The sequence below is a fragment of the Nomascus leucogenys genome, chromosome 19 (assembly GCF_006542625.1).
Source record: "Nomascus leucogenys isolate Asia chromosome 19, Asia_NLE_v1, whole genome shotgun sequence".
In the NCBI taxonomy this organism is placed as follows: Eukaryota; Metazoa; Chordata; class Mammalia; order Primates; family Hylobatidae; genus Nomascus; species Nomascus leucogenys.
In genome coordinates this window covers 38,326,391-38,350,138 of record NC_044399.1, presented here as the reverse complement: position 1 = coordinate 38,350,138, position 23,748 = coordinate 38,326,391, and the positions used below count along the sequence as shown (strand labels likewise).

The 23,748-nt window shown below is 41.2% G+C and overlaps 1 protein-coding gene across 2 annotated transcripts in view; it reads left to right on the top strand.

Moving 5' to 3' along the window:
- The window catches only part of NLK (nemo like kinase), a 158,847-nt gene extending 142,775 nt beyond the window's left edge, over positions 1–16,072 (top strand). Inside the window, exons 8-11 of one of the 2 annotated variants that reach the window (XM_003277096.3) lie at positions 4,879–4,965; positions 10,700–10,898; positions 11,798–11,891; positions 14,263–16,072. In XM_003277096.3, the coding sequence (XP_003277144.1) occupies positions 4,879–4,965; positions 10,700–10,898; positions 11,798–11,891; positions 14,263–14,317 (435 nt within the window). In that variant the 3' untranslated portion in view covers positions 14,318–16,072. The remainder of the gene's footprint in view (positions 1–4,878; positions 4,966–10,699; positions 10,899–11,797; positions 11,892–14,262) is intronic. The other variant, XM_030799556.1, reaches the window with a different exon arrangement.
- The last annotated feature ends 7,676 nt before the right edge of the window (positions 16,073–23,748 follow it).

Genomic DNA, 23,748 nt, shown 5'->3' with positions numbered 1-23,748 from the left:
TTATTTTCTTCAGCCACTCATTCCATACCCAGTTGTCTTTAAAAATTCTGCCTTTTAATTTCTTCTCTATTCTCATTCACTGGCATATAGAACTACTTATTTGCCTGTCTTCTTTGCCCACCAGAGAAGTCTTTTTCATCTTCATTACTTCAATAACTAACCCAGGCCCTGGCATTGGGTGGTTGCTAAATGAGTAGCAATGATGTTAGGAGGTAGGGATGTGTGTACTGGTGCAGTTTAACAGATGAGAAAGCCAAAGCTTGAATGATTTACCTAAGTCTAGTAATGGCAAGGATAGGATTCAAACTCATGTCTTCTAGTACTTCTTCCAGTATTCCCTTTGCTAAGCTATGACATATCTTCACCACAAAAATAGTTTGAGTAGTTTCACTTTGAGAGTGGAAGGGAAAGAATTGTTTATGGTGAGACAATTCAATTGTACGAATTGTCTGGAATTTGGCTGCCAACCTGCACAGGCTAGTAAAAAAGAAGACAGCTATTCACGGTAAAAATTTTTCAGCAATATCAAATTACTTCACTTTACACAATAAAAAAAATTCTTGTGTAAAACACATGTAAATTAAGTTATAAGTTAGAGCCTCTCCCCCATCACTCTCCACCTCTCCTTATTTTGACTAATACAGATAATTTCAGAGCTTTATAGACTCACACATTTTTAAACAAGAAATACTTAGGCTGGGCATGATGGCTTGCACTTGTAATCCTAGCACTTTGGGAGGCCGAGATGGGAGGATCACTTGAGACCAAGGGTTTGAGATCAGCCTGGGCAACACAGGGAGACTCTGTCTCTACAAAAAAATTTTTTAAAAAGTTAGTGAGGGCCGGGTGTGGTGGCTCACACCTGTAATCCCAGCACTTGGGGAGTCCGAGGCAGGCAGATTGCCTGAGCTCGGGAGTTCGAAACCAGCCTGGGCAACATAGCGAAACCCCGCTCCACTAAAAATACAAAAAAAATAGCCAGGCATGTGGCAGGTGCCTGTAATCCCAGCTACTCTGGAGGCTGAGGCAGGAGAATCGCTTCAACCTGGGAGGTGGAGGTTGCAGTGAGCTGAGATCACACTACTGCACTCCAGCCTGGGTGACAGAGCAAGACTCTGCCTCAAAAAAGAAGAAAAAAAAAAAGCCAGCCGTGGTGGCACATGCCCGTAGTCTCAGCTACTCAGAAGTCTCAGGTAGGAGGATCACTTGAGGCTGGGAGTTCAAGGCTGCAGTGAGCTGTGATCGTGCCACTATACTTCAGCCTGGGCAATAGAACAAGACTGTCTCTTAAAAAAAAAAAAGAAGGAAAAGAGAAATACTTCTCTTTTTATTACCAAGGAATAGCGAGTTGGTCTACAGATACTTGAATGCCAAATATACTGTATGGGTTCTGTGCATACATGTAATTTTTTTATCCAGAGTAATCTTATCAAGACTCACACAAGTCTGGGTGCAGTGGCTCACACCTGTACAAATTCCAGCACTTTGGGAGGCCGAGGAGGGCCAAAGGCTTGAGCTCAGGACTTTGAGATCAGCCTGGGCAACGTCACGAAACCGTGTCTCTAAAAAACTACAAAAATTAGCTGGGTGTGGTGGTGCACGCCTGTAGTCCCAGCTACCTGGGAGGCCAAGGTAGCAAGATTGCTTGAGCCTAGGAGGTGGAGGCTGCAGTGAGCTGAGATCGCACCATTGCACTCCAGCCTGGGTGACAGAGCAAGACCCTGTCTCAAAACAAACAAACAAAAAGACATACAATTTTAGAACTAAAGTAAACTTAAGAAATCAGATGGTCCAACCTCCTCATTTTACACTTGTATCATACCGAGGTTAAGACATGTTGATTTATCTAATTAGTGACAAGACAGAGCTAGAACCTCATCTAATCTTATCTGTATTATACTCTTTGATCCTGAAGAAAACTTATATATAAAGAATAATTACCTCCTGATGATTCTGAGGTATCTTCTTGGTGTTGTTTTTGTTTGTTTGTTTGTTTTTTGTTTGTTTGTTTTTTTGGATTTTCCTACGTGGCTTTTGTTGGAATGAGGAAGATATATAAAATTCTTGACATTAATAGTTGTCCTAGCAGGATTCTGAGGCTATAACCAAGGTCCAAGGAAACGTTTTAGTGTTCTGCTTCTCCTGTTTCTGGTGTTGTGGAGAGCTTGACCCACATGAGACCTGTTTATATTGCTGTTCATGCTGCTGTTTCTGGCCTTCCAGTGCTGAAATGGCAGGAGCTTTCTGTGATACTTTGAATTTTCATCTACTGACAAACCGGAAAATACAAGGCACACTACCCACAGGAAATTTATTTAAGAGTTTGCAAGTAAAACTTCCTTCCAGTTTGCTTTGAAAGTAATACAGTGTTGCTGAGATGGTCAAATTCTCCCAAACATAAGCCAGACTGCCTGCCCCCACCACCCCACCCCTGTTTGAAGCTCTGCTCTCTTGTTAATAGACCATAACAAAATGTAAATGCCCTGACCCTAAAGTGGTATGATGAGGCAGTGTCTGCAAAAGAGATCAGGACCAGATAAAGATACCACACGTTCACAGATGGCTTTTTAAATTGTTTTTCAAATGAGAGAAACATATGTTTTTAAAACTCTCTTTTTAGTTTTTCCCACAAGTATAATCATAGTGAAGCAGTCTGGGCATTATATAAAACAAGAAGTCCAGGAACTATGAAAGGCTGCTCTAGTCTGAGATTATACCCTAAAAGTTCAAAGTTTTATAGGGAACCCCTGAAGAAACAGAGGATGTAAAAAGGATTTAGAGAAGCTGGGCACAGTGGCGCGTGCCTTTAGTGTCAACTACTTGGGAGGCTGAGGTGGGAGGATCGCTTGAGCCCTGCCTGGGCAACATAGCAAGACTCCATTTCTTTAAGAAAAAGAAGCAGCAGCAGCACTTAGAGCTAATGGGAAGAGATCAGATCCAGATAAAATATAGTTTATGGCACTTGAGCCTCTTCACTTTCCAAAGCATAGTGAAGGTCAGGGGTCATTACTCCTACAGTTAGGTTTTCTTTAGGCTAGGCTTTTACTTTTTTGTGTGTTTATAATCTCACTCTGTCACCCAGGCTAGAGTGCAGTGGCATAAGCACGGCTTACTGCAGCCTCGACCTCCCAGGTTCAAGCAATCCTCTCACCTCAGCCTCCTGAGTAGTTGGGACTACTGGCATGTACCACCATGCCAGGCTAATTTTTAAGTTTTTTGTAGCAATGGCATTTCACAGTGTTTCCCAGGGTGGTCTCAAACTCACAGGCTCAAGCAGTCCTTCTGCCTCGGCCTCCCAAAGTGCTGGGATTACAAACGTAAGCCACCGCACCCAGCCTTAGCCTTTGACTTTATTGTTATTTGAGTTGATTTTCATAGGCTTTGACCTACCAAACTTTCTGACCACAGAAAGGTTATAAGTAGACGCCAGGTCTAAAACCCATTAGGAAAATCATTTATCCCACTAAGAGATTAGTTTGTTTGTTTTTTTAAGTGGTATGAAAGTCAAGCCAATAATAATTTGGCCATAAGTCTAGAACTTTCAAAGCTTGAGGAAAAAATTCTCTGCCAAAGGTTGTATTAAGCATTGGAAGAAAAGGAGTGTCTAAACATTTTTTGTCACCTTCCTTAATTCTGCCTTTTTTATGTTAGAGATAAAGAATTTACTTGTGTGAGAGACAGAGCAATGATGCCATTTACCTGCTTTGTCCCCTGACGCTTCTAGCAGTGAAATGGAAGCTTTATAAGCTCTATGGCTTCTCAGGTCATTAAAGCCACCTCCCTGCTTCACGGAAGTCAGATATGGCCATGTGGATATGCCTACCACTTATGAAGGCAATTATTGAGTGAGAAATCAATGCTAAAGACAATTCAGATTGAACCACCAAAACCAATGGTGTACTTTCTTACAGGTTCTGTAAGTTCTTGCATGTCCTTTGGCTCCTTTAGGACTAATATCTCAGCACCTTTATGGTAATGTTGTCATAGACACAGTTCACATGCTTATAGTTGACATGCTTTGCATGTGGCCCAGGTTTTAAAACCTTTCAATCGTTTCTCCCACCCCTAGGCATGTTTGATTATCATTCTTGCCAAAGCATTTAAGGTGTAAGGCTAACTAAAACCCATTTTTGGCCATGCTCCGATCCCACACCGTTTCTGTAACCTCAAGCTTCTGTACCTCATTGAGGGTTTGGGGCTTTATTTTGAAGCCTCCCGTGTACACACGATAAATAAATGTGTATGCCTTTTCTCCTATTTAAAAAAAAAAGATGGCTAGCAGGAGTGCCATATTTACAATTCGTTTCATTTTTTCATAGGCTCTTTTGTGCTTTCCCCTATAGTGGGTAATCATGCAATATAAAAATCTACGGGGATGGACGTGGTGGCTCACGCCTGTAATCCCAGCACTTTGGGAGGCCGAGGCAGGCAGATCACTTGAGGGTCGGGGGTTCGAGACCAGCCTGGCCAACATGGCGAAACCCCATCTCTACTAAAAATACAAAAATTCCTGAGCGTGATGGCACGTGCCTGTAATCCCAGCTACTCGGGAGGCTGACCACAGAAGAATCGCTTGAACCTGGAAGGCGGAGGTTGCAGTGAACCAAGATGGCGCCACTGCACCCTAGCCTGGGTGAGAGAGCGAGAATCCATATAAAATAAAAAAATAAATAATAAATAAATAAATAAAATGCTACAGGAAGTTAGTAACAATTGTTGCTTTTGAAGACTGGTTACTGAAGGGAAAACTCATTCTCCTTGAGTTTAGACACACATTGCCTTTTGAGCTGAGTACTTACCTTATCATAAATTGGCTGTATTCCATAGCTATTTACACAAAGACTCACTTAAATATTTGAATTTTTAATTTTTTCACAGCCATCTCTTCCTGTACTCTATACCCTGTCTAGCCAGGCTACACATGAAGCTGTTCATCTCCTTTGCAGGATGTTGGTCTTTGATCCAGTAAGTAGTGTTTGTTTTTATGTATTTTTAATGAATTACGAATACATGTGTTCGAGAGAAACAATGTGGTTTTGAATAGATTGGCAATGTAAATAATTACTTTTCAAAACATGAACTTCAATCCCCAGTATCATATGTATCATGTACGCTCATCACACAGAAGTTTGAGTATTAACACATAAGAGTCTAAGGGAAGAGATAAGGAGCTGGATCTTATTTAACTCTTATTTCTTATTTATCTCATTATTTGTAAAAGGAGTTTGACAGCAAGTTAAATCAAGACAAAATAATTTTTTGTTTGTTTTGAGACAAGGTCTTGCTCTGTCACCCAGGCTGGAGTGCAGAGGTGTGATCTCAGCTCACTATACCCTCAACCTCCCAGGCCCAAGCAGTCCTCCTGCCCGAGCCCCCTGAGTATCTGGGACTACAAGCATGCTCAGCTAATTTCTAACTATTTTGTAGAGAAGAGGTCTCACTATATTGCCCAGGCTGGTTTGAACTCCTGGGCTCAAGTGATCCTTTTGCCTCAGCCCCCCAAAGTGCTGGGATTACAGATGTGAGCCACCACGCCCAGCCAGGATACAAAGTTTTTTAAGATTGTTTGAAAAAAAATCTGACCATTATATTGCATAAGGAAATGTTTGCTCTGGGTTGTTGAGATGGAAGCTTTTCCCAATACCCTTTCTGGACTTGACTCTTCTGGAACATACCACAAATTATACTGTAAGTTCAGCTCTTCATTTATTCATCCAAAGAATATTTATTATTCACATCTATGCCAATAACTATTGTCAAAGAAGACTTAAAAATGGAAGCATTTAGAAAAGAAAATTTAACTTGCCAAGAATACAAAGTCACCAAATACAAAAAATGCCAGATATTTAAAAGATGAAACAACCACAAAATTACCAAAGTTATTAAGTTTACATTGGTCCATTTGTAGTGATAAAGCTGCAACTTTCTCAGAAGATATCAAATTCACAAACCTTCAGACATCAGCACAGCAAAGATTAGGGATAAAAATAATTCTGTTAAGGAGTCCAGGTTTGTGAGAAAACAGTCAAGGTTTTTTTATTTGGGGGACCAGAACCAATTAGGGTGACCCAAATTATTTTTGTAATGTCTCAGGGTACAGTTTAGATTGCTTATGTGTTTATTTTGGTGTTTTTTGCTGTTGTTTTCTTTTTTGTTTTTTTACTGTGGTGTATTAGTCTGTTTTCACACTGCTGATAAAGACATACCAAAGACTGGGCAATTTACAAAAGAAAGAGGTTTAATTGGACTTACAGTTCCACATGGCTGGGGAAGCCTCACAATCATGGCGGGAGGTGAGGAGGAGCAAGTCACGTCTTATATGGATGGCAGCAGGCCAAGAGAGAGAGCTTGTGCAGGGAAATGCCCCTTTTTAATACTGTCAGATCTCATGAGACGTATTCACTATCATGAGAACAGCACAGGAAAGACCTGCCCCCATGGTTCAGTTACCTCCTGGGTCCCTCCCATAGCATGTGGGAATTCAAGATGAGATTTGGGTGGGGACACAGCCAAACCATACCATGTGGTATGTGAAGTGCTTAGTGATACTATAAGCCTGACAAAGTGGCAGTTCTTGCTCCCACAGTCTCTTTGTGATCAAGTTCCCACCATTAAGGACAATTTCAATCATATAACTTGCTTTATTAAGCTAGTGATTTACTGTCATTCGATATTTTGTGTTATTTGGCAAGTTTATCTACATAGCTAACAGAAGATGTTGATCAATATATTAAAAAACAAACTCCTTTTATATGGTTAACAAAACTAGAGCTGTGTAAAATTCAGGCTTCAGAGGTAATTTCTGTCTGCCCATAGAGGATTTTATAGAGGGTCTAGGATTGAAATTTACTTTTATGTGTTAGAAATATTTTATTCTCTATTTCTATTTAGATGTGGATCCAAGAACCATGTAACTCACCTCTACCAGGTGTGCATACACTGTTTAGAGCTGTAAGGCATCCTCTTTCTCTGAGATCCCATGTTTGGTTTGGTTTGGTTTGGTTTGGTTTGGTTTTTTTGAGACAGAGTCTTGCTCTGTTGCCCAGGCTGGAGTGCAGTGGCACAATCTTGGCTCACTGCACCTCCACCTCCCGGGTTCAAGCGATTCTCCTGCCTCAGCCTCTTGAGTAGCTGGGATTACAGGCACGCGCCACCACACCCAGCTAATTTTTATATTTTTAGTAGAGATGGGGTTTCACCATGTTGGTCAGGCTGGTCTCAAACTCCTGACCTCATGATCCACCTGCCTTGGCCTCCCAAAGTGCTGGGATTACAGGCATGAGCCACCGCACCCAGTCTAGAGAGCCCATGTTTATTAATGCTCCCGATCTGCCAGGAAGGTAGTGTTCACAGTCTTTAAGGCTGGAATTTCCTAAGCCATAGAGCAAGTAGTAAGCCCATTTTTCTGGGAGATCTTTTGTACACAAGTTCTACATGTGACATGTAGTCCTTATTCCTTAACAGTGGGATTATCACACTTAATTAAATGAAATTTGTGGTGTAGTTGTAGTTATAAAGATTTATCTAAGGAGAAAGATTTATGTGGTAAGGAAGAGTATATATTCTTATGGAACCTATATAAGTAACTACATAGTCATTTAAAAATAAAGAAATTAGGCTAAGCATAGGGCACAGTGGCTCACACTTGTAATCCCAGCACTTTAGGAGGCTGAGGCGAGAGAATCCCCTGAGCCCAGGAGCTTAAGACCAGCCTGGGCAATTAGGGATTACAAAATTAAAAATTTTAAAAATTAGCTGGGCGTGGTAGCACATGCCTGTAGTTCCAGCTACTCGGGAAGCTGAGGTGGGAGGATGGCTTGAACCCAGGAGGTTAAGGCCAAGGCCACAGTGAGCCATGAGCTCACCATTGTACTCCATCCTAGCAAGGGAGACAGAGCAAAACCCTGTCTCAAAAAGAAAGAATTTATTTAATGCACACTACATAATAATTAACCGTTTTTATCACTGTGTTATAAACAAAGCCAACAAGTTTGTTACTTTGTTACAGAACTATTTTTAAATTGGCCTGATGCTTTATTAGCTTTTGATCTATATTAAAGATTTTTTTTATTTCCAGTTCTGAGAGTTCAATCAGAACAAGAAACCATTTAAAGAGAGGTTTGTTCTGATTTTAACCTGTTAAATTGAAAGTCAGCAATACATTAAGAAAGAAATGAGGTGTGTGTGTCTGTCAGGGTCTCACTGTGTGACCCAGGCTGGAATGCAGTGGCACGATCTCCGCTTACTGCAACCTCCACCTCCTGGGTTCAAGAGATTCTCCTGCCTCAGCCTCCTGAGTAGCTGGGATTACAGATGTGCGCCACCATGCCCAGCTAATTTATTTTTATATTTTTGGTAGAAACAGGATTTTACCGTGTTGACAAAGCTGGTCTCGAACTCCTGACCTGCCTTGGCCTCCCAAAGTGCTGGGATTACAGGCGTGAGCCACTTTTTAAATATCCATGAAGAACAGACCATTGATCATAATTAAATCAGTGTATTTATTTAGTCCATTTAGTCTGAGGTAACTAGTTATTCTTGTTTTGTTGATCTTGGGTTAAGCAGTCTACTGCCATCACATGTCTGCTCCTGGACTGAAATGATGACTCAATTACTTGATTCAGTCTAAGAGGCAGGTGCCTGTGGTGAGATACACATACACAGACAAACACAGACACACACACACACACACACACACACACACACACACTGAACATCCATAATCTGGAACTTTGAGTGCCAACATGACACCACAAATGACCTGACCTTAGTGACAGGTCACCATCAAAAAGCAGGCATACAGCACACCATTTGTTCAGTATCCCCAAAGGAAAAAAGACCCTCCAGCCTCCTTCAGCTGTGATTCTGTCTTCCCCAAGCATATCCAGATTCCCCCATGCAAATGTGCCCACAAAGGGTAATAAAATGGCACATCTGCAGGCCAGATGCACCAATGACAGGTTCCCCACAATGTCCCACATGCTGCCAAGACCTATAGGCATTATTTACTGTATTTTTTGCCTATTCTATGCTCTGTGGAATAAAAATATTGTTGAAAATGTCAAAAAGTCCTGCAGATAACCCAGCAGGTAACTGATTTTTTTAAAAAGAGGAAGCATTTATGTTTATAGCACAGAATGCCAAGCTATTGAAGAAACTGGACAGTGGTGTAAGTGTGAAACATCTTACAGACATGTATGTTGTTGGAATGATCACTGTATATAACCTAAAGGAACAGAAGGATAAACCGTTGAAGTTCTGTCCTGAAACTCATGAACAGAAGTTAATGAAAAATAGAAGGAAAGGGAAGCCAAGGGCTCAGAGGGGCCCAGGGTCAGGCACATACACCATCAGCCTACTTGTTCCTTTGGGTTCAAACAGTGGAACACTATCCCAGTGGAGTCTCCAGGAATAGCTATCAAAGGACTCAGACTTTTTTAGAAAAAAAGAAAAGGAAAAAGTTTACTTGCTAAGAATGCAGGGAAGTCAGACTTCAAAAGAGCTAGATCACCAAATACAAAACATAAACTTATTGAAAGAAAAAAACAAGGTTATCAAGTATAAGTTTGCCTGTTCCTGGTAGATAAACACCCGCTTTCTTCTGTGATTATCTTATCTTGAAAGGTCATGACATGCCTTTTTATGTCAGCATAGCAAAAATCAGTGATAAAAGTGTTTTTAGCGAATCCAGGCTTATGAGAAACATTTTATTATTATTTGGGAACCGGAACAGTTGTTTTTGGTTTATCTGAGAACAAAAGTGGTTTTCATTTTTAAATTGTGTAATGAAGAAGTGCTTGGTCATTTTGGAATCAGGGCAAAGTGTGTGTTCCTGTTTTTGTTCTACTCTGTGCTATTGAGTTCATCCTTAAATCTTTAAAATTTACTTTCAGTAATACACATATGTCTACTGAGCTAAAAGAAGGGACAATTTCTTTAATTTTTTCATGGAGTAATGTTAAAAGTTTAGATTTTCAGGCAAACTCAAAACTCATGCATTAAGTATTCTGATCTAAAGTGACAGAAAATGACTAGGCGCAGTAGCTCATGCCTGTAGTCCCAGCACTTCAGGAGGCCAAGACTGGAGGCCAGAAATTCAAGAACACAGTGAGACCCCATCTCTACAAAAAATTTAAAAAATAAAGTGCCAGAAAACAAAAAGCGAGACTAGACTCCTGATATTGAGACTGAGCTCTATCTCAAAACATGGCAGGCAGACCACTGTCTCTGCCTAACTCCAGCAGCTTTTGCCATCGTCTGCTTGGTATTCTAAGAGAATAAAAATTTCAAGCAGCTTTGAAAATTGCCACTGCGAACACATCTTCTGGATGCTGACACATATTTAGAAAATATAGCCTGTTATTTAAAAGGTAAACGTAACCCCTTCAAAGCACTACATAGTTAAATGTCATGATATTTGTGATTTTTGACCCAGCATACATCTATTTCAATGTAGTAGCTTCTTAGAATTTTAGAAGAAAGGCACTTCTAAGTGCTTTATAACAGTAGTTGTCCTAAATCATACACTCCCTCTGCTTCTATGTTACCCACCTCTAAATTCAATTATCCCTCTTTGGACGGGATGTACTATAAATTATATATATGCTGTATAAAGCAGTTAGTGTGTCTTTTGAAAGATCCTATGTGGATAGTCATTTTGTCTGTAGTGTTGATGTGCTGGTCTCTAATTTGATTTCAGTCCAAAAGAATATCCGCTAAGGATGCCTTAGCCCACCCCTACCTAGATGAAGGGCGACTACGATATCACACATGTATGTGTAAATGTTGCTTTTCCACCTCTACTGGAAGAGTTTATACCAGTGACTTTGAGCCTGTCACCAATCCCAAATTTGATGACACTTTTGAGAAGAACCTCAGTTCTGTCCGACAGGTTAAAGGTGAGTATCTGTTTTGGCCTTTGGCCAGGCAATATGCCTAGTAACATTTTCCATTAGATGGCCATGAAGAGCTGAGATCTGGATGGTAACCAAAGCTCCCCTCTATGTTTATTTTACAACCTTGCATATAGCTATGTGTCCAGGGCATAACAAAGCATATTTAATACTATATCCAGGGGAAGGTCAGGGAGAGGAATGAATATTTTGTTCTTATTTTCAAAGTTTATTTAGTGAGTATGACTCAAAATATGTTTAATATGTATTCACTCAGTGTCATTTCATTGATTCAAACGTATTGAACTTCTTTATATAACATACAAAGTTCCATAAAGGATAAACATTCACTGAGGGAATTATTCCTTGGATGATGACAAGAGAAGGGAATTTCTGATAGTGTACTCATAAAATTTTGTGGCAGGATCTCCTATTGGGATACAGTGGGAGTAATGACATCCAAAATTCTGAGTGATTTTAGTGTCTACTGCAGGACATTTTACAAGAGAGAGAGTAGTCCCCAAAGTAACCACAAGAAACTATACACCTAGATACCAACTGAGGTCTTTAAGTGATCTTCAAAAAGGCAATAATTGCCAGCAACTTAGAAGAGTTCACCCATAATGCCAAACCTGTGGAGTCTCTCTCAAATTTATAGGCCATTTTACTCTTCGCACAGATTTCAGTCTGTGTAATGCCACCAGTAGGTTTCTAGCTTATATTTAGCAACAGCTGTCATTTTAGTTTTAGGAAGTTCAGCTGAATTCTGCTTGATAGATGATGTGTGTGTTTGATTTAACTAAACCAGTAGGAAATGCTTTTCAGATGCTGGCTAGAGTTCGCTGAGAATTCACTGCTCCCGGGCTTGCAAATTGTCATGGATTGTATGTTTGTTTTCTCCACAGAAATTATTCATCAGTTCATTTTGGAACAGCAGAAAGGAAACAGAGTGCCTCTCTGCATCAACCCTCAGTCTGCTGCTTTTAAGAGCTTTATTAGGTAACTATATGTATGTAATTCAACATCCTTGTTAGAATTAGAAGGATGCCAGTGTTACTTCATTATTCAGCATATTTCTGTTTTTATTTAGATAACATAGATAAAAGGTGCAACAGAAAGTTTCTGTTATGAGGTTTGGCTTTAGTCAAAAGTGTATTAAAACTGTAAGCCTCTGGGCTGGGCACAGTAGCTCATGCCTGTAATCCCAGCACTTTGGCAAGCCGAGGCAGACAGATCACCTGAGGTCTGGAGTTCAAGACCAGCCTGACTAACATGGAGAAACCTTGTTTCTTCTAAAAATACAAAATTAGCTAGGCACGGTGGTGCATGCCTGTAATCCCAGCTACTCAGGAGGCTGAGGCAGGAGAATTGCTTGAACCCGGGAAGCAGAGGTTGCAGTGAGCCGAGATCGCACCATTGCACTCCAGCCTAGGCAACAAGAGCGAAACTCCATCTCGAAAAAAAAAAAAAAAAAACTGTAAGCATGACATTTTACACTGGTGCCAGTTCACTGCAGTTGCTTTGGCAATTTTTTGCCTAGATGACCACTGTGCTGCCTCATCACATACATGGCAATCCTACTGCAGCATTAGTATGGTGGCCACCTGTCCTGGAGTTAGACGTGGTCATCTCAGTTCCCACTACCATTCCCACTCCTAGTAATAACTGCAGGCAAGAAAATAATTTTTGTGTGTGCAGGTGGACTACTGGTGTAGCCTATTTAGAGGAGAAGTCAAAAGGCTTATGGTAGAGCTATGAACCTACATTGGAAGTTACCAGGCTTCATTCTCCTTGTCTGTCTGTCCTTTCCTTCTCTTGATCTCTTTTTCCTTAACTCCTCATATATTGATCAGGGTCTAGTCAGGAGAAATAAACCACTTCCCTAGAATATGAATGGGGAAAATTCAGTAATAAGAATTGTTAACTAGGAAAGATGATCAACTGCTAAAAGGCATAAAAGAGGATTCTGAAGGCTGCTGAAGTAGCAAATGCAGAAAGCAGCCACTCCCTGTAGACTGAGGGAGAGTAAACAAGAAAGAAATTAAGAATTTAGAAGAGGTTCATCCATGTAAGGACCTCTTTGGAGAGGGTATGGTTGCCACAGGAACAGGAACACACAACACGAGGGTGGTGCAGAAGAGGAAGTGTGCCAGAAGGTGTGGCCAGAACTGGTCCATCAAAGACTGCCTGCCAGGAGAGTTCCGGTGGACCAAAGCTGAGCCTTCCACATGACCAAAAACAAGCACAACAAACCAAGGAAGGGAGACTGCTTCCTGATGCTACAGCCTTGCAAATGCCCTTCCAGCACCCTCTGTTGACAAAAGCTAACATTAAGCTAGGTGGCAAAGGGGAACCATGAACAGGGTCTGGCTCCAATATCACAAAGCAGAACAAAGGGTGGATTCAGATATGAGTGGTCACACAGTCTCTATCTTCCCCGCTGCCTTTCTCCTCTCTTTTTCTCTCTTCCTGCTGCTCTTTCCCTTTAATCATATTAAAGTTGGTTGGATTTGTTGGACCACCGTCAAGATTTTATGCTTAAAATTTGCAAAATCGGGTGACTTTCATTTCTTCCATGTATTTTTCTATTGGAAGAAGGAATTAAGTTGCATTTTTACTTATCTGTGGTTTTAAATTACTTTGTTTTACTATTTTCCCCTAAGAGTCAGTGACCCAGTCAGTTAGGCAGTTTAGCAGCTTAGGTGCAAATGATCCTGGGCCTTGGGGAAACAAGGGGTTACACTTTTCCCTCTCAAGTTTATAATCTAATTAGCAACCTTAGACATAGGAAAAAGCCAATAACAGATCTAGATCACCAATGCTAAATGATTACCTATACTTCTCCATTAATACTTGATAAAAGAATGCTTATAAGGCCCATTCAAAATAGGCCACTGTATTTTGAGAGGCTACTTTTAAATGGATAATTCTACATCCCTTAAGGTTATTTTCCTGATTGATTATTGAAATTATTACTTGTAATACCTACATTTACTTTACACTTTGAAGCAGGCACTGTGGAAAATACTTCACATCTATTATCATTTATTCATCCCAGTATCCTCTGAGGTAAACAGCATTATTCGTTTCCAGATGAGAAGAGATTAAGGCACTTGCTCAGTGCCATACAACTAGTAAATGACATGTGGTTTTCAAGCCTACATATTAGCCACTATACCAGATTGCCTCTCCATAGATAACAGGTCCATAAACAAGCAACTTAGAACAAATTCAACTTCAAAGAAACAAATAAAAATTCAGAAGTGGAATTCATTTTTTTCAGAGGAAGAGAGGAAAACAGGAAGTAGTGAATTACCCTTTTGTCCATTGTGACATTACAACTAATTTCTCCATCTCTGTTTTCTTCCAGTTCCACTGTTGCTCAGCCATCTGAGATGCCCCCATCTCCTCTGGTGTGGGAGTGATGGTGGAAGATAATGTACTACTGAAGATGTAATGTAGCTTTCCACTGGAGTCTGGGATTTGCAATTCTGGAGGTTAATCATGCTTGTACTGTAATTTTACTAATGAAGTTTTAAATTAACAACCACTACTTGTATGATACGAATAATATTTAGAAATGTTACTAGACTTTTAATCTTGTAAAGTGGTTGTGCTTTTAGAAGAAAAATATTTTACCCAGAGTTGCACATGTTTTATGAATTTAGTGCAGCTGTTATGGCTCACCTCAGAACAAAAGAGAATTGAACCAAATTTGGGAGTTTGGGGTTTTATGTTTTTGTTTTGTTTTTCTTTTCTAAAATGAAGTGAGATTGTTCACACACACACACACACACACACACACACAAATGCAAACACAAAGGACAGTCATACAGTTTGATATTTGAGCCATTCCTAAAGATTTGGGGTTTTCTAAAACTAAAGAATCTAGAAACCTTGCCTGCGACCAATCATGGAGCCACGTGAGCTGATCGTGGCTGCATCTGGGGGGAGGGTAGGGAGGAGGGGCATGCCACCTAATGATCAAGCCCTTTAATTAGCTTCTCATTAGAGCCGTGATGGTGATGTGTGCTGTCTAAAATCCAATGTTGTGGGTAGAGAGAATGAGTTTGTGACTAGGAGAGACTAAACTTTTGTTTTCCTTACCCAGTATAAATATATATATATATATTTAATCTATTTTTATTAGAAGTTTTTCTGCTCTTTCTTACATAAAAGAACCCCAAGCATGCATCTTTCATGTGTGTAAATAATTCATTTCTGGGTTAATTTCAAAAGAATCCCAATATTGCTGTATAGAAAGAGAACTAGCTTGCACATTTTAGGTCTGTGAAATTTTGTGAGACTTTTCCTGCACTGGACAGTAAAAAAATAATAAAAGACAAAAACAAATTTAAAAAAAAATTTAAGCCACAAAAAAAAGGCACATAGGGAATTATGTCAAATGTGTTTGTGTCCTTAGGCAAAGCTGTGGGAGTCTTGAAATGTCACAGTAGTAAATAACTTATTACTTTTTGACAAGTTCTTTTTTTCTGTTGGAACACTGAATTCTTCTGTGCATATGTACATATGAATACAAATCGAAGGCCTCTACCTCCTGGAGTTATACAACTTGGCTTGTTTACCTCCACATGCTGATGATGACTATTTTTTTTTTTAAGTTCAGTGTGGAGACTTGAAACTTGAATGTCCCTTCCAACTTTTATATTAAAAATAAAAAGACAAGAAAATTGAAGATCATTTTTCACCTGTACAAGGAATACTAATGGATCGTCTTAAAATTGGTCTAGGAAAAAACCTTGGTGTGTGTTATGGACAATTAACTGTTAAAGTTATTGTAAGTTATCTGTATTTAGCAGAGTATTTTCAACTTGAGTGATCTGAGCTGAATTTGAAGACTATTAATAAGTTATGTTTGGAAGTTTTAACTTCAATGAAGTAATTATTTGCTGTGAAAGAAACAAACATTGAATTACTAAACAAAGATGGTGCAATATCTTTGTTTTTTTTTTATGAGGCTCCTGAGAATCAACCCAACTGAAGCATTTCAATTCACTTGAATGAGAAACGTGTTTAGTATCAAAAGAGCCCAAGAAGACACTGGTGTGAAAGGTACAATCTCAGAGGTTGGTCAATTACTGTGGCACACTTTCTGGTCACTTTGTACAATGTAGATTTGAAGTACAGTGGTGAAAACATTAAATGTGACATTTGAAAAAGATGTGTCATCTGTTTTATTTCAATTTCTTTCCTTTGTTTTCTCTTCAGTACAGCTCATATCCTGACTTTGCAAAGTTTTGAGACACTCCTATTTATATTTCCACTTTGATCTTTGAGGAAATTGGTTGTTATTAAAAATCTCAGAAACTTTAGACTGACAAAAACATATTGAAAATTTAGTTAAATCAATATCAAAGACACGTGATTTAAATATACACAATATAGAAGTCTTTTTAGACCTTAGAGTCTCTAATCCAGTGGTTTTCAAACTTTTTTTTCTTTGAAGCAATATCTTGGAGTCCAGTATATTAAATAAATAAAAGTAGATTGCTCTGTATGAAGCAGACTGGTAAAGGGACTTGACACCTCCCTCCTCTTCACTTCTGCCTCCTGCCCCTAGCAGCCCAAAGGTACTTTCAGCTAAGGAGGAAGTTCCAGCCCAGTGGTGGTGTAATCAAGGCCTGAAACCAGACTGCCTAACTCCAAAATACTTTCCCTGAGGCTAGATAAAGCAACATTACTCTTGAGTTTGTAGGTGGCGTGTACTTCTCCCTATCTTTTTTTATTTAGCAAAATGGATGGATTTTTTTTCCTGACATTGAGGCAGTTGACTATTCTAACTCATGTAAATTAATATAAATACATTTATTATTTTATTCATTCAACAAAATTTTGAATACTTAGTATAACAATTACTTGTCAGGAAGCCATATTAATATCACCAATGCTTAGATAAGGAAACCAGTTTCATCACTTACAAGAGAGCATTTTGAGTTAACACATATCATTTTGAAACTAAATTCTGGCCGGGCATGGTGGCTCACACCTGTAATCGCAGCACTTTGGGAGGCTGAGGCGGGCAGATCACTTGAGGTCATGAGTTCAAGACCAGCCTGGCCAACATAGTGAAACCCCATCTGTACTAAAAATATAAAAATTAGCGAGGCGTGCTGGCAGGTGCCTGTAATCCCAGCTACTCAGGAGGCTACGGCAGGAAAATCGTTTGAACCCAGGAGGTGGAGGTTGCAGTGAGCTGAGATCATGCCAGTGCACTCCAGCCTGGGCAACAGAGCGATATTCTGTCTGAAAAAAAAAAAAAAGAAAGAAACTAAATTCCTTTACAGACAAGTATTTGAGAAAATATATTGACCTGCCCTTACTGGAACCTACTTAGAATACCAAGGAGGTTTGTTCCTTGTTGCTTTATTTTTGGGAATTGCAAAACGGCGGAGTTCCCAAAGCCAGTAGAGTCAGTGTGGACAGGTAAGTTAGGGCTATAATCACCTACAATTTGTGTGCAGTTTAAGAACATGTGGAAGATGCAGATTATCTCTTACAATGACTCATAAGGTTTAGAATTTTTGTTTTTTTCTCTCTGTGGTATGTTATTTAAAATATGACTATATTAAAATAAAAAATATATTAATAGAATGCAAAATTTGAATTTTGAAATTACAACTTTTAAGATATTTTCAGAAAACAAATTGAGTTTACTATCAACAGAGCCTCACCAAAGGCAGTTCTAAAGGGGACTGACTTTACTTCAAGGAGATGACGTACTTCAAGAGGAAGAAAAAGAATAACTAAAAGCAGATCTGCAAGAATGGTGAACAAAGAAATCGGTGAACACGTGGGGGAAACTAAGCAAACACAGATTGCATATAATAATAATAATGTCTGGTTGTGGGGATGATAAATTACAGCAGCATTCTTTAAACTGGGGTACAGCCACCCCTAAGGATAAATGAAGACTCCAGGAGGTACATGGCACATTGTTTGGGTCTTTTTGAGATAGAGTCTTGCTCTGTCACCCAGGCTGGAGTGCAGTGGCTTGATCATATCTCACTGCAGGCTCAACCTCCTGGGCTCAAGTGAGCCTCCCACCTCAGCCTCCCAAAATGCTGGGATTACAGATGTGAGCCATTCACCCAGCCAAGCACGTATACTTTTAAGAGAGTCAACTTCACTAACTTTTTTTTTTTGAGATGGGTCTCTGTCACCCAGACTGGAGTGTAGTGGCACAATCTCAGCTCACAATCTCCACCTCCCAGGCTCAAGCGATTCTCCTGCCTCAGCCTCCGAAGTAGCTGGGATTACAGGCACACGCCACTACCACCCAGCTAATTGTTGTCTTTTTAGTAAAGACAGAGTTCCACCATGTTGGCCAGGCTGGTCTCGAACTCCTGACCTCAAATGATCCACCCAGCTTGGCCTCCCAAAGTGCTGGAATTACGGGCGTGAGCCACCGCGCCTGGCCATCTTCTCTAATTTTTCCTCCATTCTCTTCCGGAGTTTTATTTTCACATCCCTCTTCACAGTTATTCTCCCACTTATAAAAGAAAGACGAATTTCTTATACATCTTAGATATTAATGTGGTTCAATATACCTAAGCATAAAAACTTCCTGGGTTGCCAACTAAAGGGACAATTTGAAACAGCTTTTGCTTATAGAGATCTCACCTCTTGCATCTCACTACTGTCAGGTAATCCATCAATCCTGAGAGAAAACCCCTGGAAAGTAAAGCAAAGAGGACACTAGGAAGAAGTACTGGGACTGGCAGTATTTTATTTCATTCAGGCAGCAAATTCATGGCACAGCTGTGTCTGTCTTAAAATTCAGTCAGATGGTTTTTGTGGAAACACGTATAAAATAAATGTAGACCTTTCCCAATAGAAAGTAAATCGATTTTGCCTGCGTGGTTTGCCAGTTAGGACTTTCCAGTAGTTTATATGGTAGATGTTTTCTATAATTAGAATTAGCCTGAATCTACAGCTACAAAGTTTTGGGAAAAATATATTTAAAGCAAAAGATTAAAAATTAACCAAAAATATTGTAGAAATATTGGCGAGGATGTGAAGAAATTGGAATCCTTGTGCATTGCTGCTGAAAATGTGAAATGGTGCAACAACTGTGAAAAATGGTATGCCAGTTCCTCAAAAAAATTAGAAACCAGGCACAGTGGTGTGTGCCTGTAATCCCAGCTATTTGGGAGGCTGAGGCAAGAGGATTGCTTGAGGCTGGGTGCAGTGGCTCATGCCTATAATCCCAGCACTTTGGGAGGCCAAGGCATGCGGATCACCTGAGATCAGGAGTTCGAGACAACCCTGGCCAAAATGGTGAAAACCCGTCTCTACTAAAAATACAAAAATTAGCCAGGCGTGGTCGTGGGTGCCTGTAGTTCCAGCTACTCAGAAGACTGAGGCAGGAGAATCGCTTGAACCCAGGAGGTGGAGGTTGCAGTGATCCCAGATGGTGCCACTGCACTCCAGCCTGGATGACAGAGTGAGACTCTGTCTCAAAAAAAAAAAAAAAAAAAAAAAAGCTAGATAACCAGAAAATATAACAGCCACTAAAAAGAAAAAAAAGTTATTGAGTTCTACTTTGTGTTCAATATCTCTGTGCTGGCCATGGAGATTATCAAAACAATAAAATGTCAAGGTGCCTATGGTTCATGGGGATGGAAATGCAAAGAAATCACAACATGATTTCAGCTCTGCTCTGAGACAGGGTTGACTGCCCTGGAGTACTCAGGGGTGGCAGCTCACCCAAAGCGGGTGAAGTGGTCAGGTAAGCTTCCCCGGAGAGCTGAATTGAGGATAAATTAGAGTTAGCCTGGCAAAGAGAGGTGATCCGATCTGTGCTTTCCGTTACGCTTTTACAACATGCACACCCGTTTTAACACTTGTGCTGGCAAGGCTGTTGACCTTTCTCTTTGTGATTTCTTCCAGGGCTTTTACTCTCGTAAAGCTCTCTTTCCACAAGAGGTCTGATGATTCTGTTTCCTGTTTTTCCATAGTTCGATATATTTTTACATTTAACTCTTTAATCTACCTGGAAATTATTTTGATGATTGGCAGTGGGATGAGACCCTCATGGAAGGATGAAGAGGCAGAAACAGGAAGAAACGTCTTCATTCTGCTGCCCTTCTTCCTGAGTCGGTGGCTCTGGGGTTCCCACCAGTCACCTTCTCTCCTCCCTGTGGTGTTTCAGTGATGGGTGAGTGGGAGGGTGTGGCTGCAGCCCTGGGTGATTGGAGGTGATGGTCCAGTAGACCATGTTGGCCTGAAGTAGGAGGGATGCAGAGCAGATTGCTGTGAGGACTTCCAGCATGGGGACTGGACAGGGCAGACAGAGGTGTATGTGGTACCTCTCCCTGCCCATCGCTGCTACCCAACTGGCTTGGCCTCATTCTCCCTGGGAGGTAGCAGGAAGGCGGGAGTGGGTCATTTTCTTTTCTTCTCTCTCTGCTGTCACTTTCCACCCCCGTCTCTGATGGATGGCACAGACTGAGTCACAGCTAACGGCTTTCTACGGAGCCCTTGGAACTAATGAAGCTGCTAACAAGTGCCTGGGTAAATGAGTTGCCACCCCTGCATCACTCTCCCCCTGCATCTCCCTGTTCTGATGAAGGCCACGGAGCAGGCCACAGGCTGCACAGCAGCTCATGGACACTGGGGATACAGAATGGTAATGAAGGATGGGGCCGGTCATCCTAAGCCAGGAAGGCAGGGTGGGGTCAAACGAGAGGACAGAGGTAAGCACTGGGGAGAAGCATATGTGGAGAGAGAGTTGGTGGGAATTGTGGAGAAATGTGGGGAGAGGCAGGTGGCAAAGATGTGAGCAAGAAGGAAAAGGCATATGTATCAGGGTGGGGTGGGGTGGATTGATGGTACCCTTCTGCGCCAGGCACTGGGGCACAAAGGTAGGAAGCCCCTGCCTTGTCCTTGAGGACACCTGGTTGCGGCGTTTTTTTGTTTTTTTGTTTTTTTAAACAGGGTCTAACTCCCATCACCCAAGCAGCTGGAATGCAGTGGTGTGATCTCGGCTCATTGTAGCCTCAACTTTTTGGGCTCAGGTGATCCTCCCACCTCAGCCTCCCAAGTAGCTGGGACTACAGGCACACGCCACCACACCCGGCTAATTTGTTTGTGTTTTTAGTAGAGATGAGGTTCTACTATGTTGCCCAGGCTGGTCTCAAACTCCTGGGCTCAAGTGATCCTCCCACCTTGGCCTCCCAATGTGCTAGGATTACAGACGTGAGCCATGGCGTCCAGCCTACCCACTGTTTTAAGTTGTCAAAAAGAAGCCTGTGACACGAGCTTTACTGTTCTCTTTTTACAGTGAGGCTCAGAGAGGCCAGGCAACTCTCCCAAAGTCACACAGCTGAGAAATGCAAGTGGGATTCAAACCTAGAACATCTGACTCCAGAATCCATACCCTTTCCACCACCCCTAGGTTTGTAAGTACGTGTCAAGGAAAGACATGATCAGAAACAACTAAGAACAGATCGGTCTGGGTTGCTCTGATTTTCCCTGTTGGAATTATTTGGTCAGGGATGGGGGTGCCACAAGCTCCTCATGTCTGGACTTTAGCAAGGTCTGACATCCTGTCGACACGGGGTGATATGTGGGTGAAATGGCTCAACGGCTGGAAGAATTTTTGTTGTTGTTGTTGTTTGTTTGAGGCAGTCTTGCTCTGTCGCCTAGGCTGGAGTGCAGCGGCCTGATATTGGCTCACTGCAACCTCTGCCTCCTGGGTTCCAGCGATTCTCCTGCCTTAGGCTTCTGAGTAGCTGGGATTACAGGCACCCGCCATCATGCCCAACTAATTTTTGTCTTTTTAGTAGAGATGGGGTTTCACCATGTTGGCCAAGCTGGTCTCGAACTCCTGACTTAAGTGATCTGCTCACCTCAGCCTCCCAAAGTGCTGGGATTACAGGCGTGAGCCACCACGCCCGGCCAAGAATTTCTGATTAGATGAGAGGCTGTTTCTAAAGGCAGTCCATGGTTGAAAGTGGGAAGTGGTGGCTTTGCACCACAGGGCTCTGCCTGTGGTCCTGCTGAACTTTTTTTTCCTGATCCTCTCCTCCATATTTATTTCTAATTATCGAAGTAATATATGTCTGCTGTAGAACAACAGAAGCTATAGCTAAGCCAAAAGAAGGAAAAAGCATCCTGATTCTCATCAGCACCACTTGCTGAACAGCCATTTTCAATTTGCTGTAACTTTGAACGTTTTTAGAATACAATGTTAGGACCTGAAACCCACAACAAATTTTGATAACTCACTGTTCACAGTGAGGGTGCATCCTGCCAGTCTCTTTACTGCAAGCAATAGCAATAAAATGTAGCATGTTATTGGGTGCTCACAATGAGCTGGCAACAGTCCTGAGCTTCTGACAGGCATTATTTCATTCAATCCTCCTAACGCTTTACGGGCACTTTAAAGACCTGTGTTTCACAGATGACAAAACCAAAATTCAGAGATGTAATAATTTCCTCAGGCCACAGAGACTGGTTGAACAATTGAGGCAGGGTTTGAACTAGGTTTTGTCTGATTCTGGAGTGGGGCTCTGAGCAACTATGGGATGCCTCCCCGCAAAGGTGCCTGCAGGTTCACCTGGACCCATCCGCCACTGTCTGCCTTTCCACCCCGCCCTCTAACTGGGAACTGTGCAGGACAGTCCAAATCTCCCCGTTGCTTCTCTTCTGCTTGCACAGTAGCATCTGGGGACATGACTTAGAATGTGATCCCACACCAGGCACAAAACCCAAAGACTCTCCTGATCTGTCAGTAGCCACCCATGGGTGCTTACTTTACAATAGGAGGGTGGCTTGCCTAGGAAAAGCAGAAATTTAAGTAACAAACGCTTGTTGAAAACTTACTGTTTTTCAGGTTCTGTTCTAAGCACTTTAGAAATAACTTTTTCTTTTTTTAATGACTTTTTGGCTGACTGCTGTGGCCCACGACTGTAAATCCCAACACTTTGGGAGGCTGAAGCAGGAGGATCACTTGAGGCCAGGAGTTTGAGACCAGCCTGGGCAACACAGTGAGATCCTGTCTCAACAAAAATAAATAAAAATAAAAATTACCCAGGTATAGTGGTGCATGCCTGTAATCCTAGCAACTAGGGAGGCTGAAGTGGGATGATCGTTTGAGCTCAGGAGTTCAGGGTTACAGTGAGCTATGACTGGGCCACTGCATTCCAGCCTTGCTGATATAGTGAGAGCCTGTCTCAAAAAAAAAAAAATTTTTTTTTTTTTTTTAGTAACAAAGTTGGCCGACCGTGGTGGCTCGCCTGTAATCCCAACACTTTGGGAGGCCAAGGCAGGTGGATCACGTGTGGTCAGGAGTTCGAGGCCAGCCTGGCCAACATGGTGAAACCCCGCCTCTACAAAAAATACAAAAATTAGCCAGGCATGGTGGCACACGCCTGTAGTCCCAGCTACTTGGGAGGCTGAGGCAGGAGAATCACTTGAACCAGGGATGCAAAGGTTGCAGTGAGCTGAGATTGCACCACTACACTCCAGCCTGGGTGACAGAACAAGACTCCCTCTCAAAAAAAAATTAATAATAATAAAGTAACATAAAGTAAAATTGACTGTTTCATTGGTGTACAGCTTTATGAGTTTTAACACATGTATAGATTCCTAGAGCCAACAATGGTGTCTGAATAGTGGACATTCATATACAAAAAGAGAACTTCGACCTAAACATCACAACTTATACAAAAATTAGCTCAAAATGGATCATATATCTAAAAGAAATGTAAAATGATAAAACTTTTAGAGAAAAGTAGGAGAAAATCTTCATGACCTCAGTTTAGGCAAAGAGTTCTTAGGCTGACACTAAAACCATGAGTTACAAAAGAAAACGATTGATAAACTGGACTTC